Source organism: Sander lucioperca, chromosome 22 (assembly GCF_008315115.2).
Source record: "Sander lucioperca isolate FBNREF2018 chromosome 22, SLUC_FBN_1.2, whole genome shotgun sequence".
Lineage (NCBI taxonomy): Eukaryota > Metazoa > Chordata > Actinopteri > Perciformes > Percidae > Sander > Sander lucioperca.
Window position 1 is genome coordinate 13,871,566 of NC_050194.1, and position 21,722 is coordinate 13,893,287.

Genomic DNA, 21,722 nt, shown 5'->3' on the forward strand with positions numbered 1-21,722 from the left:
TGTTCAGGGTTTTATACCACCAAAGGGCTCAGGATTGGTGGACACCCCGCCGACACACGCCCCCAAATTCCAGCATGGGAGGGCATGATGGGGGAGCGTGGGTGGGGCTCGAGGTGGAGCAATGGGGAGGTGAGATGGTGGACTTGGACAGGAACTGAGGACAAGGCTTGGATTTGGAAAGGAGGTAATGCAGGAGAGTGGTGGTGAAGGGGCTAGAGTGGGGGTGGGGGTGAGGGGGGCTCACACCATGGATGAAAATGAGATCTGTTTTTGGAACATGCATGGTCAGTGGAATAAGACGAAGGCAGAAGGTGAGAGAGTGAGACAAGAGATCATCCAGAGGGGAGAAGGGTGGGGGGTGCATTGAGTGACTGCTCAACTGGTATATGCTGAGGAAGGTGGCTGAGCCAGAGAAAGAAAAGTGAACTAGTGAGAGACTGAAGAAGGGAGATGGTAGAGGAATAACTTTTTACATGGAAAATGTGAGTTAGACATGTAGGCACATTGACACATGGAAGTTCAAAGATCAAACCAGAAACAAGAACGTCATGCAACAGAACTGCATCACCTACTGTCATTAACATGAACATTTACCAAAAGTTCTGCAGAGCAACTCAAAATAACAAAGACACCAGACCTGATAACAAACCTAGTTAAGTAAGACATAGAAATGATCAAGCAAAGTGAGTGTGTAGTAGAGGATGATTGCTGTGGGACAGGAATGCCAAGAGGACAGCCAGCGTGTCACACTATCGCTGTGCAGAGGAAAAGCCCCAGCCGCAGATACAGGAGGATCAAGTTTTATTTCTCTTTTTTTATGAGAAAGGGAAGGTAGCGGGAAGATATGGAGCGGCTTAGGTAGATGCACGTCAGATGATCCGGCCACAAATTACTATTCAGTGCAGCACAATGGCCTCTTGTGGTGGATTCACAGCATTGAAGAATAAGAATACACATCATTTAAAGAAAGAAAATGACATTTACATTATGTTCTTAGGTTTTTTTCAGTTTTTTTTTAATAGAAGTTCTCTATGGAATCTCAGGATTTTATCTCATTATTTGCTCTCTTTTGTTTGCCTTTCTGACAACAATACGTTAGTAACACCATGAAGTGAAAATTAAGTATAAAACATGTTAAGCACAAACTCTGTTGATTTACGATTTGTTTTAACAGCTGCTGGGTAATGCAGACAGGAATTCAAGTTGCTGTTGCTAATCAATATACTGGCATGCTTTCCTGTAAGAACAGCAGTGGTCACTAATCACCAACTTTTGACAGCGTTAGGGCAATTTTTGCGGCAATCTATTTATTCCTGCGTTGCGTTGTTGTGCAGTGTCACAGTGACAACCAGAATCAAAGACAATTTTGTTCTTAGTGTAAAATAGGCTTTACTCTAAAATAAAATGCACCTATTTTAGTTATTGCATGACAAGTTGCATTCTCCAGTTTATTTTTGGTCAAATTGTTCCAGAAAAATGTCAACAGCTGTCAGTGTCAGCCATCTGCATCAATAGTGTTGTACTGTATGTTGTTGGTTGATTTTACTGTCATATTACCTTTAAATGCCACTGTCACTTAAAGTATAGATGGCACAGTCATAAAATTCAACAAATCCGATCAATAAATTGTGCTTGAGGGAAACAGAAAACAGCTATTGAGATACAGTGTATATGTTCATCTACAGTGTGATGATCTATACAAGAGTCATACACAGAGCAGTATGTAATGACTTCAACAAATAACAATAAAACATGTTGGTAATGTGTCGTTTGAACTAATTAAAACGTAACTTTCCTGTGCAGAATAATAATAATAATAATAATAATAATGTGACCTCTCACAATGTCTTGTTTTTGCTCATTAAGCTTCAAGGGGTGATACACATATTTGTTTTATGGTGTATGAACCTTTTAGTTCCCAGACATGTTGCGAAAACATTTTATTCTTGTTCTGTTCTGCCAGTGTTCCTATCTCTGTTTCACCCAGCCGTTCTCCCGGCCTCAGCTGTTGTGCAGCCGTTCTGACCTCTGAGATTTGGGGGCTGTGATAGGGGTCGGCCTGTCAGTGTCTCCCTCAGGGCACAGCACTGACATTTAACTCAATATCCCAGAAGGATAAGGTTTCTACCCCTGTCCCCTCCATCTTCCGCCTCAGTCTATTGCTGAAGTGTCAGTAGCCTGTGTGTGCAGCCAGGAACTACTACAGCGTAAACCCCTGCAAGTTGGGACACCCATCACCTCCAACTCCCACCGTGGCGCTAACATGCCACACCCTCGTGCCTTGCTGAGGGATCACCATGTGCCGCCTTAAGCCCCTCAAGCCCTCCCTCTTTCACTTGTGAACTCTATACATGTTCCCAGTTCTGTACTAAGTGTTAAGTTCTGTGGCGGTGCAGCTGTACACACAGCTATCTTACGCAACTGTCTGTCTCTGCTGACTTGCACGGCACAAGCAAAGTGAGAGGGACATGGCGGCATTAAAGACGTGGGGCTGGGGAAAGACTGACATATTTCCTAAAGAAGGTTATTGTCATTAATAGCAAAAACTGTGGGTTGCACATTGTATGCTATCCAGCTGTCATACAAGCCACAAATGTCCATTTGTGAGGGAATAACAATGTGAAGGAAACCTCATTTACAACAGCTGGTAGTCATAAAACACATTTCATTCATCTAGTCTTACAAAAAACAACTTGAAGTAATTTGTCAGCCAGCAAAATATAATTTGTATGCTTAAGTAACATATTGAAGCATAAAATAACATAACATTTAGAAACACAAAATAACACTCTCTAACTCTACAGTCGCCAAGCAATACATTGAGATTGCAGCAGCATCATCTTAACTGCACTTAGTCTAGCGTTCATCCATAAACTGCACGATTGTTACGATCTTTAGCTTTTATGCACATGTAAAATAAAGTAGGGTACCAACAACTACCAACTAAAAGGTTCACTGACCAACCACATAAAATCAAATAATGTGTGGTATTGACAGTGAAGACATAATTAGTACTGGGCAATAAGGCAATGGATAAAGGAGCTATAGTGTCGGTGTTAGCTGGGTACTTGTTACAGCATTAGCTAATAGTAATAATAGAAGTGGCAGCTGAGTCTCTGAATCCAGAATTCCTTATGAGATATAAATAGAGCAGGTGACACTGTGCTGCTGAGCATGGCACCACGACAGCTTTGCAGTGTTTTTATTTCAGGATGCTGGACCTTTAGTTCAGGCTCGTAAGTATAACTTTCAACTATTGGGGGGAAAATAAGATAGGATGTTGGAAGGACACATTTGACTCCAAAGTGTCATCAGTATCCATGTGGTACATTGGGCCCAAGAGTTCTTATTGTTCACACCATTCCACACACTTAGGGCTGTACTATATAAGCCTCGGGGGAGCCGGCAGGAAAGTGAGCCTGTTGATCAATAGTGGCTTTCATTCTACTGATGGGTCATCATTTACTTGACCGGCTCTGCATTTTTAAAGGCTGTTGATGTAAAAATTCAGCTGTCTCGAGTCAGTCAATGTACATTTCAGAGGTAATAACAATATGGTTTTTGCTGTACAATGGGTACAAGAATCTACACACAATTTAGAGTTGGATCTACTATAGCATGAACTACAAAGTTGAGAAGTAACTAAGACTTACTCCATTACATGTACTTTTCTTTGTTGAAGTAGATTTAATGAAGCATACTTTTACTTTTTTTTTACTCAACATTTTGAGAAAAATCTGTACTTAGTTGCATTTGCATACACTTGTACATTACTTTTTTTTTTATCACAAATTGACTACAGATTTGAATTTGCATTCAATTCTTCACCTTTTTTTTAACTCATTTTAGTAGACACTTTAGTTCTCTCACTCAAGTAAATATTTTGATGAATAATTTTACATCTACTTGAGTAGATGTATTAATTTGAGTGCTTTTTCTTCCCCTCTGATTAAATAATCAAGTCCTCAACTCACAAGCACTGTAGACCACACTGTCACCCTTACAATACATATACTGGCACAGTAATCTATTCAGAGGATTATATTTCATAAGATGAAACATACTTTTATGTTAATACTGTTCACCATCCAAGTATGTTCCCAAAACAGCAGACAAGGTTTTTATTTATGTCTGCACATGAACAAAATCCTTCTGGAGTTTCATAATAACAGTCATAAATTAAACATCTTATTACTTCACGCCAGCATAGCTCTATGAACTAGTATGTACAGTATTTGGTATCATCTGAAAGATGAACTCTTGTTAATATACTACATCTTCAATGTCTTGGCTATTTTGATTACTCTTATCTAACCAAGACACTATTTAGAGGTTGATTGCTATGACTGGTGGGCATGTTGCAACCACAAAAATGGATTGCACCCCATAATCTATGACCCAGTTTGACTTTCACCCTTTTCTAAAAGCAATATGAAATGAATACAGTAAACCTACACACAGCAGAAACAAGGTCACATTTGAGCCCTCGAGACTCACTGACCAACACAACATTTGGAAACATAATCTTATAAAAATGCCACAATCCTATAAAAATGCTGCAGTAGAATATGAGACCACATTGCAAGTGACAAACTGTGATGACGAAGGCTTAGTTTAAAGGGATAGTATGGGTATTTTAAAGTGTGGTTATATGAGGTACTTATCCATTTTCAGTTTATTACCTACAGTAGATGGCGGTCGGCACGCCCCCAGTTTGGAGAAGCAGGCAGGAGTACCGACACAGAAGCTAAGCAATGTAACTTTACCGCTGTGGATAGAGGCAACAGCTAAATGTATTTTAGCAACTTTAAAAAAAAAGGCTCACCTAAAAGTAAAACCAATGTCAGTTTAGGTGTACACTATATTTACAATATGTTCACCACTTTACCTTGCCGTCAAACAGCCCCTTCCGATGGGGAACTGAAGCATATATTACTCTCTTCAAAGCCACCAGACTCATTTGACAAAAACAGTTATTTTATCTCGCAGGACACAGGAGTTTCTGATCTACTGCTGCCTCGATCAGTTTGTTTGTGTTTATTGTGCGACTGTTTTAAAGGGTTTGTTCTCATTCACCAAAGTCACACAATGTTAAATCCAAACCCAACCCCCCTCAGCTGTACCCCTCACCTCTCACCTCATTGGTCCTGTAAAAGGAAGACAAAATGATAGACGGAGTGTCTTGAAGAAGAGCATTGATGACAGGAAGACGAATGAATGAAGAAAGAGCCAGAGAAATGCCTAAGAAAGAAATGGGATCCTCTTTTGATAAATATAGAATGAGGAACGTAACAGAGATACATAGTTTTCTACACAGCGACTATGTAGCAACAGAAGGTGAAGATTACTTTTACTAAAAAAATATTTAGTTTTGATACACACTTAAAGGGGTGATAGAATGCAAAACCGATTTTACCTTGTCATAGTTGATAGTTTGGTGGGTAAATAGGACATACATAGAACCTCAAAATCCCATTGACACCTCTTTCCTCTGCAAATCTCACAATTTGAAACTGCCTCTGAAAACGGGCAAATCTCAACGAACCACTGAGTTGGCTCCTCCTTATTTGGCTCTAGTCTCTGTCTTTGTCACGGCCCAACATTTACATAGGCTACACCACTGATCTGAGATCGGGTAGTCTTCTGAATAGTTCTCGCAGATCTCAGAAATTGTATACACTGTTCGTCTGCTATTTTATCACTAAATTCACTTCTGAGACTTTTTTATGCGAGAAATCAACTATGAAGAGGTCAAATATGGGCTGTTTTACGAAAATTGATGGCTAATTGCAAATTTTGTCCGACTGTGTGTCGGAGTTCAGCGGCTGGTGCTGCCTGGGTTGTTGCCTCGCCGCCCGGCCTGTCCTCCTTCACAGAACCCGGCCTGCTGTGAGCTAGATGGGTATGGAGCCCACGGTGCTCCATACCCGCGCAAAGTCACCGTTTCTGGGTTACTGGACTACCAAACGCCGCTGCCCTGACAGCGCTCCAGGACCTGCAGCTTGCTGTTCTCCCTCCCCTCTTCCTGCTAAATGGCCGGTGTGTGTGAGTGAGAGCGCGGTCAGCGAGCTTGTTACGCCCGCAATCTATTACGACAGGTTCCAGTTAATCTTATAATGGATGTGTGTGTTGAGTTATTTAAACAAACAATCGGGGAAATAAACGCCTCTTGTCCGCGAGTCTCATTGATAGAGCCCGCGGCTGGATGGAGCTCTATCAATGAGAGCTAGCTAGCCTCCTCCTAGACCTCTGAAATTCACAAAAATGCATTAGATTGAAATCGGACAAAAGTGTTAGCTAAGCTTTGTAAGACCTTAGGGTAGCTGTGCTATACATGCCGTGACGAAATTCAAAGTGTAAATATACTCTAGTTATGCCGGCAGCCGGCCAGCTCCGCGGAGCCCCGGTAGTCCAGTAACCCAGAAACAGTGACTTTGCCCTGGGTATGGAGCCCAGGCTTTCTCGTCAGACTATGTGGAGCTCCTGAAGTCCGACACGTCTTACCAGAATTGCAATTAGCCATAAATTTTCATATAACAGCTCATATGAGTTTTATATAGTTGATTTCTCGCATAAAAAAAGTCTCAGAAGTGAATTTAATAACGAAATAGCAGACAATGTATAACATTCCACTGTCTCGTCTCCAATGTATGTGTATGTGGTTCGCTCAACCAATCACCACACAGCTCATCTAAATATTCATGAGCATACCATATTTGGAAGAAAAGCTCTTGTTACAAATAGAGCCATATTTACAGGGTAGTTAAGGGCCCATAAAATAGCAACCGGGCCATTTTCAGCCCAACCAATGTTGCATACCCTATCAGGAGACCTTAAGGAACAGTGTGAAATACCCTATATAATCATTCTATCACCCCTTTAATGGAGATGTATACAAAATGTTGCAACTACTGCAGCCAACATGGTTGTTTCTGTCGGCATACAGCGAGCACTTATGAAATGTTAATCCTTTTTGGGAAAATGTAAAGCAATGAGCATTTTATTAACCAAAGCTCTACAGTGTTTTTGTTTCAGTAATGTGGATTTTCGGACTGGAAGAGTAAGAGGAGCTCAACATCACCTCTCTGTGGATACAACTGAGTAGTAGCATAGTTTTTAGGGCCCGAGCACGAAAGTGCAAGGCCCCAACGGTGCCTTGCACTGAAAGTGCGAAGGAACCTATTGTTTTTCATAAGATTATTATTTTTACCAATTCCTCGTTGCATTTTTGAGGGGGTTAGCATGCACGAAAACTCACAAAAATTTGCACACGTCACAACTGGTGAAAATTGCAAAGTTCTGTAATGATTGGGCTCGGGCGTTGCCAGGGGGCTCCATAGCGCCCCCTAACGTGCGCCTTAATTGGACAAAAGTAATAAGTTAATATACCAACTTTTGAGGGAACATAGGTCTCATCTTCAAGTCCATGGTGCTATTTTTAGAAACAATAACAAAATTCTATAATTTCCGAAATATTGGTTTTCGTGTAAAAATCTTCATTTTACGAACACTTGATTGAGGACTTTAGGATGCACGAAAACTCAAGATTTTGCAGCCATGTGCACAATAGTAAACTCTTTCATCTAAATTCACATTTAGGCTTGGGAGTGGTATGGTTGCTCTATAGCGCCCCCTAATTGGTTTTAGCACTTGGGCACATTTCTGACGGCCTAAATATATACGAAAACTCACAAAAATTGGCACCCACATAAACACCTGGGAGCTTTGCGAGACTGTACAGCCATTTGGCCCAAACCTGTAAGTGGGCTCCATAGTGCCCCCTAATGCCTGGAAGGCCTTAACTTGGACATAGTTGCTCCGATCTTCACCAGATTTAATACCCATATTGCTCTAATCATTGCGGACATATTTCCCATTTACCTTCATTAGCTCCGCCCAACCGGAAGGCGGCCATTTTTAATTATTCATTTTTCATGTGTTTTACATTCTTTCGAACTCGTCCCAGGCCGTGATTTCAATCTTCTTGAATCTTTGCAGGTAGTATCTGTTGACCCTCATGACGAAAAGTTATCCAGAGAATTTTGATAGTTGAAAAAATGCGCAAGTTACAGCAACTTCCTGTATAAACAGGAAGTTGCGTTATCTTGGCAACAATTATTCCGATTGCCCCGAAACTTGACAAGGTTGTTCATCATGGCCGGTTTAGCATCTGTGCCAAACTTGGCGTCAATCGGCCATTAGATGGCGCTGTTTTAATTTTTTTTAATTAATCAGCAAAATATTGATATATGGGAAGCCTACTCTGTCTAACTACTCCTGGGGTGTGAGTCCGATCAGCACGAAAACTTGCATATAGACTCGGAGGACCCTCGTGACAAAAAGTTATCAAAAGAATATTGATAGCTAACACAATGCGCAAATTACAGAGGACCAACTTCCTGTAGGTGGGTGTTGAAACAGGAACGGTTGTATCTTGCAAACGGCTATTCCAATGGACACAAAACTTAGAACAGTTGTTCCTCATGTGCCAATGAGGCTGTGTGCCAAATATGGCGTCAATCGGCCTTTAGATGGCGCGGTTTTCATTTTTTTAATTAATTAGCAAATTCGCTTTGAGCGAAACCTACTTTTTTTAACTCCTCCTAGAGCGAAAAAACTTAGAATGTGTGGTCTACATGTGATGTTGTGTCTGCCAGTACGACTGCAAGAAGGCGAGGGCCCGTTCATCGCTGCTTGCAGCTTTAATTCTTTTTTTTTAATCGATTTTATATAATTAAAAACAATGTTCAAATTAAGACATTATATGAAGAACCAAAGTGTTCAATATTAAATAATTATGTTATAATTATATGAATAAATAAGTATACAATATAACCATGATATAATCTAGAGCTGAAACTATCAGTCTATTACTCGATTATCTGAGCAACAGAAAATATTTTTATGATCGTGTAATTGTTTAAGTCATTTCAAGCAAAGATGCCACACAGATTTGCTGGTTCCAGCTTCTCAAATGTGAGGATTTGCTTTTCTTTTCCCTGTCTTCTTATGTGAAAGTTTACTTAAAAGCTAGCAAGATTTGAAAGTAGCATATTTATTTTTATATCATGTGGTTGTTTTGTCTGAAAACGTCTTATCTGTTGTAATGTTTTGTCTGGACCCCAGAAGGAATAGCTGATGTTCTGCATCAGCTATTAATGGGGATCCTAATGAAATCAAATCTCTGTATAATCCCCTCCCCCTGCCCTCGGGGCTCCAACCCACACAAACGTGCACAAGCACCGCTGCGTCGCTGTTCCAGAGCTGAGCGGACTGCACTTTTTTCTTTATGCCTCATTCACCGGTAAGCAAACACCTAATGTTATCATACCAAATGTTTAAAACAAGCATGACTACTGTTAGCAATGCGGCGACGACGCGCACTGAGCTCAGGCTCATACATGGGAGGGGTAGAGTACGCAGTGGGATAGGGAGGTTCTTTGGTTCTTTCCAAGCGAACCGCGAGACAGTGATGGACGTTTTTAATTTAATTTTTATACTTTATTGATCCCCAGTGGGAAAATTACAATTGACACTGTTAGAAATCACTACACACAGGCCTGAAATACACACACACACACATGCTCAGGACCTATTCACGCACAAATGGAGAGATGTCAGAGTGAGTGGGCTGTCAGTGCTGGCCCAGCACCCTGAGCAGTTAGGGGGGGGTACGGTGACTTGCTCAAGAGCAAGTGCTTGGTAGTGCTCAGGAGGTGAACTGACATCTCTCCAGCTACCAATCCACACTCCGTACTTTAGTCCGTACAGGGACTTGAACCAGCGGTTGGGTTCCCGACCCAACTCCCTACGGACTGAGCTACTGCCACCCCAAATTTACAGGATTACAGCAGCTATAGATAAGATATTTTTCGCTCCTTTTTCAGAGCCCATAAGTTATTTATAGCTATCAAACAATATACAGTATATAAAAAAAGTGTACATTGTAAATAGTTAACAACCCTGCCTTTTTTTTTTATTTTGGGATATTTGATGGACAAAACAAGTAATTTCATGATATCACCTTGGGCTATAGAAGATTGTGACAGGCATGTTTCACTATTTTCTGAGATGTTACAGACCAAATCAATAATCGACTGAAAAATAATGGACAGATTAATCGATAATGAAAATAACCAAATTCTATGCCTAAAATAGCCTCATACATTTTCAAACCTACCGTAATATCAGAAAAAGACAGTTCACTGAAGGTTTTACTTTTTTTTTTATTCCAGCAGGTTTTGTTTCAAAATTGTAATGAAATAAAAGTGCCTTGCAATAAATTGTCAATGTGAAAGGACACTGGATGAAACAAACAGTTTCATATTAAGCAGAATTTTAACAACTCAATCCTATAAACTGTTCAAACTTGGGCAACTCTTGGTACTGTGAGAACTGGTAACCAGATACACAAACAGCTATTTGCAGGGGATTAATTACAAATCCACTTCAAAATATATAGCAGATATAGGATTACAATAACAATGACTAGTAGAAATTGTAGCTCAGATTCTCGCTTTATTGGTCAACTTGATGAAAGACTACAAAACGAATTCACAAAAAATCTCTTTCAAGTAATCAAATCTGTACAAACCTAAACTGTATGGGGTTTTTTACAGCTCTGGCTCATATGAATCTGAAGAGTCATATGCGTGTGTGTGTGTGTGTGTGTGTGGGTGTAAGCATGCGTTTGTTCTTCTGAGACAAGGTGACATACTCCTTCCTGCTCAAGGATATCGATATGCCACGCTCAGAATGGCAAGACAGCGAATGCACGCACGCACGCACGCACGCACGCACACACACACACACACACACATTGCACACACCTGTGTTTGAGATTTTACAGTACAGAGGACAGGGAAAACAAAATACTTCCCCCCTCCACAAGTACACACACGCCACCTGCTGGCAGGGGTTTGCTGCTAAATTCATTATGTCAGCACCCACCGTCTCCCAAACCCTGCTTTTTGAGTCAAAATTACTGTACAGACAGACACTGTGGTTTTTACCTTTCCACTGGAGGAGTGGCAAGAGAGAGGGGAAAGTATAAATCTCTAATACTCTCACACAAAATGTACACGTGCACACATGATTATAATGCTCACCGGCAGACGAGATGCGTTTGTCATCTGCACACGCACGCACGCACTCACTCAGACAATTCGTAACATTAAATGTTTTAAGAAGTACAGATAAAAAAGGAAAAAAAGCCCTGGGTATAGGTTTGATTTCTGGCTGTTTGGTGAAAGAAAGGAGAAGAGAGGTAGAGAGGGCAGGAGGGATGGGTTGGAGGTCGAGGGCAAACTACTGCTGTCATTTCTTAGCTTTCCTTGGGGGAGTGACTGGGCGACCAGAGCCCAAGCTCCCTCCAGCACCATAGAACAGCTTCTTGTCTGCAGGTTTGAGAATCTGTAAAAGGCAAAGATGATCAAATTAAGCAAAGGGCAACAACAAAAATATTGAAATGTAGGATGTGGTTATAAGAATCTGAATTTTCTCTCTTGCTTACCTGAAACGAGCACATGAGGGTCTCATCTACGCTCATCATGGCTCCGGCATTGTCAAACTCACCGCAGTAGTTAGGGGCTGAGAACAGTGTGACCAGCTGCCTCTTTGCAAAGAACTCATATCCGTCCTCGACCACCTAAAAACAGATTCACGACAAGTTTGTGTTTGTAAGGAGTGGGAGTCATTTTAAACATTTGCTTCTCACCTGTATACACTAAATCCGGCACAAAAACAGAACCAGATGTAATTCATTTACAGTATTATATTAACAAAAGGGCTTATTCATCATAAATGCATTGCACTTGCATCATCACTTGAACTGCCTACCTGGTAAGTAAAAAAACTTGGCTGAAATCCGACAGTGCTGAAGTGGCCATGGGGCTATCCAAGTACTTCAGCAGTTCCACCACATTTTTTTCTCTCCAAATATTCACTAACAGCTGGAAACGCTTGTTTGATAAAAGTGCTAGCCTTGCATCAACTACAAAAGGAGTTTATGTCAAAAAGGATGAAAGATTCACAACACAAAAATATTGTAGAGAAAATAAAACCATAAAAAAGACCTGGTAACCACCCTCTTGAACATTAACGGGGTAAAACTACTCTTTTATTGTCTCTGTAAAACTGCTCTAAGCACATTGAGATGCTATTCCATAACAAGACACCTGAGTTCCACACCCAACTCGTGGCGGTTTAACCACATGTACAGAAGAGGGATGACTTGCCTTTTAATTTATTCATTCACTTGTTTTATTTAGCTGTACTTCCTATCATTCCTATATCTTTAACCTTAGGATCCAGGTTGTGCACTGACCTGATGGGCCCGACAAATGAGGTCCATGTCGTGTTTGTGGAGGAACTTTGTGACCACATCAGCGCCAAAGGTGAAGGAGACACCACGGTCGTTCTCACCCCAGCCCAGGACATCCTTGTCCGGGTCAGCCCACAGCAGATCGCATAGGAGGCCCTGGTCAGGCACATCAGTGGGGCGCATGACCCTTCGCACCTGCTCCATAGACTGGAGGTCCGGGGACAGGCCTGGAGAAGTTCAATGTAGAACAGTTAAATGTCAGACAAAAACGTGTCTTTTTTTGGTGTTCTGAAGTCTGGGTTTGGTTTAACTGCTTGTTTTCAGTCTAAAATTCACCAGACACAGAAAACATAAATACAAATTTTAATTTTGATATCAGTATCACAACCAAAATACGGCAAATGTATAAAAAAAATTGCATATACAATAATCAGACCTGCAATCAACCTTAATCTGATTCAGAGGCCAAGAACTACATTTACTTTTAAAATGTAAATGGGCTATTTATATAGCGCTTTTCTAGTCTTAACGACTACTCAAAGCGCTTTTACATATTACATGCACCATTGACACACATTTGTACACTGTGGCCGAGGCTGCCATACAAGGTTCCACCTGCTCATCAGACAAACATTCACACACATTCACACACTGATGGCAGCGTTGGGAGCAATTCGGGGTTCAGTGTCTTGCCCAAGGACACTTCGACATGGGACTGCAGGGCCAGGTATCAAACCACCAACCTTCTGATTGGTCGGCAAACGCTCTACCACCTGAGCCACAGCCGCCCCACTGGGGCATTTGTTCACATCATTAATGTTGGTAAACACAGAAGGAAATCCCGCTTGTGCATTAATATTCAGAGCTGAAACAGTCAGCCGATCAACAGAAAATTAATCGCCAACCCTTTTAATAATCATTTGATTGCGGTTTTATTGTCTTATATTACTGTGAACTCATCTTTTGGTTTTGGATTGATGGCCAGACAAAACAAGACATCTGAAGTTGTGCCCTTGGGTTCTGAGAAATTGATGACTGAAACGGTTAACCGAAAGTACGCAGATTAATCTACAATAAAAAAGAATCCTTAATTACAGCCCTTAAAATTATGATCAGCTGGAAATAAAAAAAATGCACAAACTTTATATATATATATATATATATATATATATATATATATATATATATATATACATACACATACATACATACATACATACATACATATACACACACACACACACACTAGGGCTGTCAGCGTTAACGCATTAATCGCAATGCGATTAAGGGCCGACGCGAGGCGATTACATTTTTTTTTAATCGCATGCCGGCATTTATTAATTTATTTTACACTTCAATCGGCTTTGTGTCGTGCCTAACAGGCTACTATTTTGACCCTTTGCAGCACCGTTACTTATCATCAAGCTGCCACTTCCTCGTAACACATCCTGCTACTGCAGGCATGATGGAGAAAGACAGCAGCAATGAAATCCTGAATGGCGCTTTTTATTTTCCAAAACTCCCGGACGGCTCGTAGACAAGTCGAAAGCCATATGCACATTGTGTAAAGCCGAATTAAAATATCACCGAAGCATGTCAAGCTTGAGCTACCACCTACGGAGCTAAGCATATAGTTCAGTTAACATTGATGCTACCCGCTAGCATGCTTCCCACTCCAGACGTACTACGGTTGGCATGTTCTGACCTGTCTCGTTGCCGTCGAGGGAGACGGTAGTCTCACCATACACAGCCTGTACGACACGGAGAAAGCAGCCCAACTGGAACTGCTGCAAACGCTGTCTCATTAACCGGTGATCACTGGACGTTAGTGAGTAATCAAAATTATTTAGGAGTTACTAAACACTATATTGACTCTAGTTAAGGATAGGGATTTTTAGTTTTTTAGTTAGGTACTTGGAGGAATTGTGCAATAATGACAGATCCACACATTTTTCTTTTGTTTACAGTAAATAAATAATTACAAATCTTAAAATCAAGTTCTTTCTTTGCATTCATTTGATTCCCAATCAAGATACACTGGTTAGACTTGCTTTCGATTGTTAATATGTACTTAAAAACTGTTCTGAAATGCAAAATAATAGAATTTTAATCATGTGATAAAACATGCGATTAATCGCGATTAACTATAGAAATTCAGCGATTAAAAAAAGTAATAGTTTAAATTACGATTAGAATATTTAATCGCAATTAATCGCATTAATGTCATAGTTAACTCGTAATTAATAGCACATTTTTATCTATTCTAAATGTCCCTAGATTTCTTTTTGTCCAATTATTTTTTCTCATTTTAATGCTCTTATCAACATGTAAAAGTGGATTGGCTTGCTTTGTGCTTTTGTCGCCTGGCTTTGACGAGGGGGTGGAGAATTGGCATCAGCTGTGTGCTTGGCCATCAAGTGGTATTTCAGACTGGACGTGCTGCGATGATAGCTCAGTTCACAACGACAAAACACACAGATCACTTTGGTCTTGTCAATGGAACCATTTGGCAACTTTTTAAAAGTAAACTTTCCATTCAGAATCTTACTGGCATCCATTTCGGCATCTCGCGCTCGCCATCCACTCAAAACGTAACGTTAGTCTACTACTCTTTGGCCGGCTCGCAAGCCCAACAGGCACGTGTGTGGCGTGCCTTGTTGTTGTGTTTCCGGTCTAGCTAGATCCGGTGTGGTGTTGTAGTTTTTCTAACGTTACTAGTTGTTGCAACTGTATGTGAAAAAAACTACAAAGTTTTCTATGCCAAAAAGAACGTTAATCTCACGATAAAAAAATTGACGCCGTTAATGGGTTAACGCTGTTAATAAAAATTTGAGGGCAATTTCCCCCCCTGAATCACATTTAAGGGGCATTCTGAGATTCCGTGGGGCATTTTTGCCATTTGCCTCCTTAACACTGGCAAGGATATATAACTATATTCAAACAAGAAATTAAGATCCAAAAGCAGGCCTTTGACTATTATGTTGACAGTAACAACAGTGCAGAGGCAAGTTTGTGTGCGCGCTTTGGATAGAAACCAAATGAATTGTTTGATGAGGATACCTCCATGGCAACAGAAGATCTTCTCATCAACAATGGCTGCAACAGGCAAACAGTTAAAGCAGTCGGTGAAGGTCTTCCACAGCTTTATGTTGTACCGCCTCTTACCTGTGGGAGGAAACCACAATTTCTTGATCACAATCTAATCTTGATGACAATAAACGCTAAACAGTTGCTATTACATCACATAAAAAACAATATTTTCCATAAACCTGACTCTGTGAATAGCAGAGAAAGGCATACGATTAATCACTGCTCATACGGCCTTGTCATACTCCTTCAGCCCAAAGCCTGGTGTACTCTGAGATTATCTGTGCTGTGGCTTTTGTTATTACAAATAAGTCAGTTTCACTTTTTTTAATCTACTCTTTACAATACTTTCGTCCCCCCCCCACCATCAGTGTCTGATTTAATAAACAATATTGTGACTAAAAAAACACTTAAAAAAGCTACATTTCAAATATTAAGAATAACAATTAATTCTTACTATAGTGTATAATTATTTTAGGAATTACGCATGACTGATATTTTTTTAAATTAAAAATCTTGCGTACCCCAATTTGAGAAACACTGACCTAGACTATACAAAAGCCTACAGGCTTGGTATGATTAATGTTCGTTTGTATCTGTAGGCATGTCACATGACTTACACTCATCGTAGAAGCCATATATTCTGTTAATGGAAGCGCACTCATGGTTTCCTCTCAGCAGAAAGAAGTTTTCTGGGTATTTGATCTTGTATGCCAGCAACAGGCAGATGGTCTCCAGGGACTGCTTGCCTCTGTCTACATAGTCACCCAGGAACAGGTAGTTGCTCTCTGGTGGAAAGCCTCCATATTCAAACAGCCTCAGCAGATCATAGTACTGCCCATGAACATCACCTGGAGAAACGAGCCGTATTAGAGTGGAAACAGCAATGTTGGTCAAATGTGTGATTATTGTGATGTGTGTATGTGCACAACAAAACATACAACAATTGGCCCCTGCAACACTTCATTCCATGATTGACTTTGCATTATTTTAAATGCACACATTCTGGTGTTGCCTGACCAGTTTTTAGTGATGAGACAACTGAATTTGCAAGCTTGCATTTAGTGAGAGGATACTGGTGATTCGCACCACACTGCAAACTTGGGTAGTTCCTGAAATTTGCAGACTGTTCTTTTAAACTAGCATTCTTTATTAAGTGGCATCAGCAGTATGACACAGGATGGCAATTTCAGAGAGACTTGAAGTGCAAAACAGCACTGTACAGGCAAGCCAGTTGTATTAGCTCATCCCTATAGTTCTGTAATTATGTGCCAAGCCGTGCACTATATCAACATAATGTAAGCTTTCTCATAATAGTCTAGCACTAGAAGCTACAAAGCCATCTAAGAGTGTTTGTAAATTCTATGTGACCACACTTGAGAATTCCCCCGACTCTAAAGAACACAACTAAGCCTCACCACAAATCTTGAGGGGCGCCTCAAGTTCGAGCAGGATTGGCTGGCTGAGGAAGATCTCCCGGGATTTGAGGCAGAGACCACGGATTTCATTCTCTGTCAGCTGAACATTTTTGCCAGGTCTGGAGCCTTTCACTGTGACCGAAAAATGCAATGAGTCAAAATAGCACTTTAAACAAAAGACCATAAACACGGCAGACTTTATTAATTATACTCATTTGTTATTTAAAAATAGAGTGCAACATTTTGATTTGAATTCAGTGTAAAGTGAGATTTTATTCCTAAAAGGGAAAACACAACCTAGAATATTATTCACATGTTCTAAGCTAAATAAGGCAGACTGCCATGGACAGTTGGCACAAGTTGACATGTAGTGTGCATTAGAGTTGGGCTGATTTCCATTTTCACCGGTACAAGGCTAAACCGGTTTGATTTTATGCAAACAGGTTGAACCGGCATTTGTCACTATGTCACCTCCTGGCAAATTAAAAGCTTTGATGTAGTAAACTGCTATTGCCATGTTGATGTAATGTTAGCTAATAGCTTGCTTCATTTATTTGGAAGGCTAACGTTCGCTTCAGTGTAGGGAAGCTTCATTTACCGTTGAATTGCTGGTAACGTTAGCTTACTAAACTTTCCAATAGCTTGCCAAACACTGGTAATAAGCAATATGACAACGTGTATATAAATGAACTAACAGAGCCGCTAGTGCCTGACCGCAATTTACTGTTGAGCGGCGTTGTGAAGGAGATTACATTTCAGTAGCAATGGGAGTATGGGTGAGACGGGGAACGGCGCACACTGTTTGCTTAACGTTACTAGAAAGTTTGTGTTTGAGTGATGGCAGTTAGTCTCAAAGAAAACTAAAACTGCACCGCCGAGATGGAAATATTTTGGATTTGAAGCCAACGAAAGAAGTGAGCTGAAAAAGACAAGGAAAATTGTAAACACCTAACCAAAGAGTTATTACTATAACCAAAGATGTTGTCTTTGTTATAACCTCAATGCAGGTAAAAAAAAAAAAAGACTAAAAAAAGTCTGGCTTAGAGGCGCATTACTGTCACCATGTGGTCTAGAGTCGCTACATTCTTGTTATGGGCTCTCTCACCTGTCTCACTTGAAAGGGGCTGAGATAAGTGCAACACCTAGAGGTAAAATTCGGTATACTGGTCGGTATTTGGCCTGATATCAAACGGGATTGAAAATGTTTACATCGGCTCAAGTCTAGTGTGCATGCTGTTGTATAATCTTTGACTCTTTACTTCGTCATCCGAGCGATCATGATTGTATAAAAGATGTATGATTTACAGGTTGAAATGTGGAAGAAAAGTCAGGTGATACAGTAGACTGATTTTACAATGGGAATTTAAACAAGGAGTACTCATTTTCAACAAAAAAGTCAAAAATGTTTTTTGTGGATGTAAGAGTTATTAAGAATTCTACTATGCCCCTAAATTCAGCCAAAGAGCAGCTTTTAGAAATGAATCCTGAGGTGCCCCATAAATAGTAAAAATTGGAACGACTTGTGACTTTCTGATACCACCCAGGGTGCTATTGCGTGGATATGGGGCATTTTCTAAATTACTTCTCAGAGCCCGCCCTACAAATATAACTCGTTTGGATGTACAAAAAATCCAGTGCACTATTTTTTTCATATTTTACACATTCTTATTGCAATGTTTCTATACTATATGTACGTTCTTGACTGTTGCAGTACGTTGCTCTGTTGTCTATACCCTTTACATATGTTTATTGTTAGCACCAAACACACCAAGGCACATGCAAGTGAAAACTTACGTTTGGCAATAAATTTCATTTGGAATCTGAAAATACTTCAAGACCACTATGGCCAAACTCAAAAATGCCACCTGATGATAACGATATACAGTAATACATGTAAATAGGTTCCAATTTTCCAGTTGGCAGTGTATTTCTATTTCGACCTTAATGCCCCAAAAAATTGGCTAGCAAGAAAGGTCAATTTCGTTGAAGGATTCTTTGAACAAGAGTAGCGTTCCGTTATGGACGACGAATTTACGAAAAGATGCACATCGCTCCAGATAACGTTAGCTAAATGTCTAATGTGTGGCTACTTTCTCGGGCAGAGTAAAACAAATAAAACGTTTGCTAGGTAGGCTATTTAATGCGTTCGAGCGGAAACAACAAAACGTTAATTTGCTGCAAGAAGGATGCTATTGACCAAAGATAACTGGCGGTCATTCAATAGCCTGTGTTTTGTTTGAGATGAACTGAGGCTAACATAGCCTAGGTGGCTATCGTTGTCTAGCCTCTGTTAGCTAAAATGGCTACCTCTGTGAATAAACATCGAGTTAAATACTGTCTTACCTTCCAGCAGACGTTGTATAATGGAGTCGATGTTCAACTTATCGGCTTCGGCCATGCTATTCCTCTATTCTGGTCGGTTTCTAATCACTCCGACGAATTCAAGACTTAGTAACTTGTTAACTGGCTACGGAGTTACCGTTAGCTCAACTAGTAGCGTTAATCGGCTATCGTTAGCCCGCTAGCTAGCTAACCTTGGGGCAGATTTTGCAACCTCAAAATATGAGGCTTGGTGCTGATTTGTTAAAGACGTGATGGCTGTCATGTACTTCAGGAATCCGCCTTAGTCAACTATTTTCCATTAGATATCAGAATTAACTTTAAGCATTCGTAATTTCTCGTGACAACGATATTTCTGCCGTAGCTACTAGCACCATGCCATCGACAAAAAAAGCTATACAAGCGTTAGCTCAAAGCGAGGTTGAACGGAAACGGTCTGAACGTTCCCGCGTTCCCATTGGTCAGTTTTTCCAATAGGCGGGGTTTGGAGGAGCTATTATTCTCCCGGATTGGCTGTTTTCAACGTCGGTCAGCATTTACTTATCTCAAACCACAATGTAAAACGAACAATCTTTCTCGGATATATCTCGCGTTTTGTTGGCCTTAAATGGAAGATTTTGTCAGACAATGCAATATTAACCGCGTTTGTCCACATTTATTGAAATATTCGTGTTTGTATCGCTCTGTATTTGTTGCGCAGTAAAGTGACACCCACGGAAGTGACCAAAATGGGAAGAATTGACGACGTATTTTGGCATGACGCAATGTCCTAGCGCCTGGCTACACGCACGCACCGAGTAGTTCACTACTTCATTCTGAATTAAAGAAAGGGCTTAGCTAGTTTGTTTGCTAATTTACTGTGAGATAAGCATGACTCTAACTCGGATACACGGTAACCTATCTATTTTACGCTAATAATACTGTGGTTTATATCATACAACCATGAAGTTGCTCCAAAAAGACATTGAAAAAGATAATGCCGGGTGAGTGACTGGCTAATGTTAGCAAGCTAACCAGCATGCTATGCAGCTGATTGTACATGTGTCAACGTAGGTGTGTTAAATGTGATTTACATTCACCTGTACGAGCGTGGAAAGACGTGGGGAGTTGTGGATGAGTTAGTACGGAAATAGTCCCATTTGTAGTTAATATATAACACACGGACTATAACCATATGAGCATAGGCTGTATAGCTCTGTGGATATAGCTTTCGTTTTAATAACGTAAACAAAGTGAGTAAACAAAACGAACCTCGATTGTGTCATAATTGATGTACACTCCATAATTACTAAAGCAGCATGGATGCTTCTGCATCATTACACCGTCTGGGCAATGACACCCAATAATGGCTAGACATCTTAAAAGTAGAGCATAGCCACTAACATGAAAGACACCAACTCAGAGCCTGGCTTATTGATTGCTTGCTTGCACTTCTTCAGTCAGGTGACTCTGATGCCAGAGGAGGCGGAGGATATGTGGCACACCTACAACCTGCTGCAAGTGGGGGACAGCCTGAGAGCCTCCACTATCAGGTAACCACTCACTTCTATCAAATAAAAGGTGACAGTTAAAGCCCTGTGGTACACACCCATATTACTGACAGTTTTTTCAGCCCCATGAAGGAGGTTGTTGGCTTTGTTATCTTGTATAGCACTGCAGAATTGACAATGCAGCATCTTTCTGGACCCATTTCATTTGTCAGTGCTTCATTCTTCCATTAGCTGATAAGGATTAAAATCTCCTACTGTGCCACAGTATGCATTTATACGAATCAATATACTTTATTGTCCCTTTTAGGGACATTTGTCTTGGACTCAAATGCTGCACACATGTAGTATAGTATCAAGGGCAAGCTACTCAAGGGTTAGCTTCCATCCACCTCCAAAACAACCACTGATCAGATGTGATACACCCAACACAATGCAGCCAGCCACGCAGGTTGACTTGGAGAGTTGCAACAGAAAGCTTTATAAACACATGACTTCTGTTTTTGCAAGAATTCTGCTTTTGCAAGACATATATATTTCCAGCCTTTCTCAGCCATATAAATACTTCAAATCTACTTCAGCCATATATCTTGATCGTCATAGGAATCACAATAGTATTAAATATGTTTTGCAATTTGTGCAATTTCTGTCAAGATGACATTAAGGAAAGATGGTGCCAATTTTGAGCCAATAAACAATATATTTAAATACTATTTTTTTCAATGTCTAACTTTTACAATGTACCCAATAGCCACAGATACCATATTGTTAAAAACTAGCACTCAAGCATTCTTGATTTGTAGCTCAATGTTATGCCTTCGCACGACACAAATGCAAGTATGTAGATGTAATGTTTCCAATACCCCAGTGAAGCTCTTAGGTCAGTGTCCATTTTAGCTTTACTAAAGCTTTGTTTATTAAAGTCAATCTGTGTTTGTAAATGATTGTCAGCTTTCCAATTTCTTCTCTCTCTCTCTCTCTCTCTCTCTCTCTCTCTCTCTCTCTGTATCACTCAGTGTTTTGGTCTCAAATACACACATAACTAAAGTCCCTTTTCCCTGTTCCCAC

At 40.4% G+C, this 21,722-nt stretch overlaps 2 protein-coding genes across 2 annotated transcripts in view; one reads left to right on the forward strand and one right to left on the reverse strand.

The window, feature by feature from the left end:
• Positions 1–10,498: 10,498 nt before the first annotated feature.
• Positions 10,499–19,595, reverse strand: ppp1cab (protein phosphatase 1, catalytic subunit, alpha isozyme b). The gene is made up of 7 exons (XM_031314940.2): positions 19,171–19,595; positions 16,828–16,959; positions 16,030–16,260; positions 15,383–15,487; positions 12,326–12,549; positions 11,513–11,647; positions 10,499–11,412 (listed from the first exon to the last, which is right to left on the reverse strand). The coding sequence occupies exons 1-7, from the start codon at positions 19,223–19,225 to the stop codon at positions 11,317–11,319; spliced, it is 978 nt and encodes a 325-aa protein (XP_031170800.1). The 5' UTR covers positions 19,226–19,595; the 3' UTR covers positions 10,499–11,316.
• Positions 19,596–19,708: 113 nt separating this feature from the next.
• The window catches only part of pelo (pelota mRNA surveillance and ribosome rescue factor), a 9,471-nt gene continuing 7,457 nt past the window's right edge, over positions 19,709–21,722 (forward strand). The window contains exons 1-2 of the mRNA XM_031314939.2: positions 19,709–20,150; positions 20,607–20,699. Of these exons, the coding sequence (XP_031170799.1) occupies positions 20,110–20,150; positions 20,607–20,699 (134 nt within the window). The 5' untranslated portion in view covers positions 19,709–20,109. The remainder of the gene's footprint in view (positions 20,151–20,606; positions 20,700–21,722) is intronic.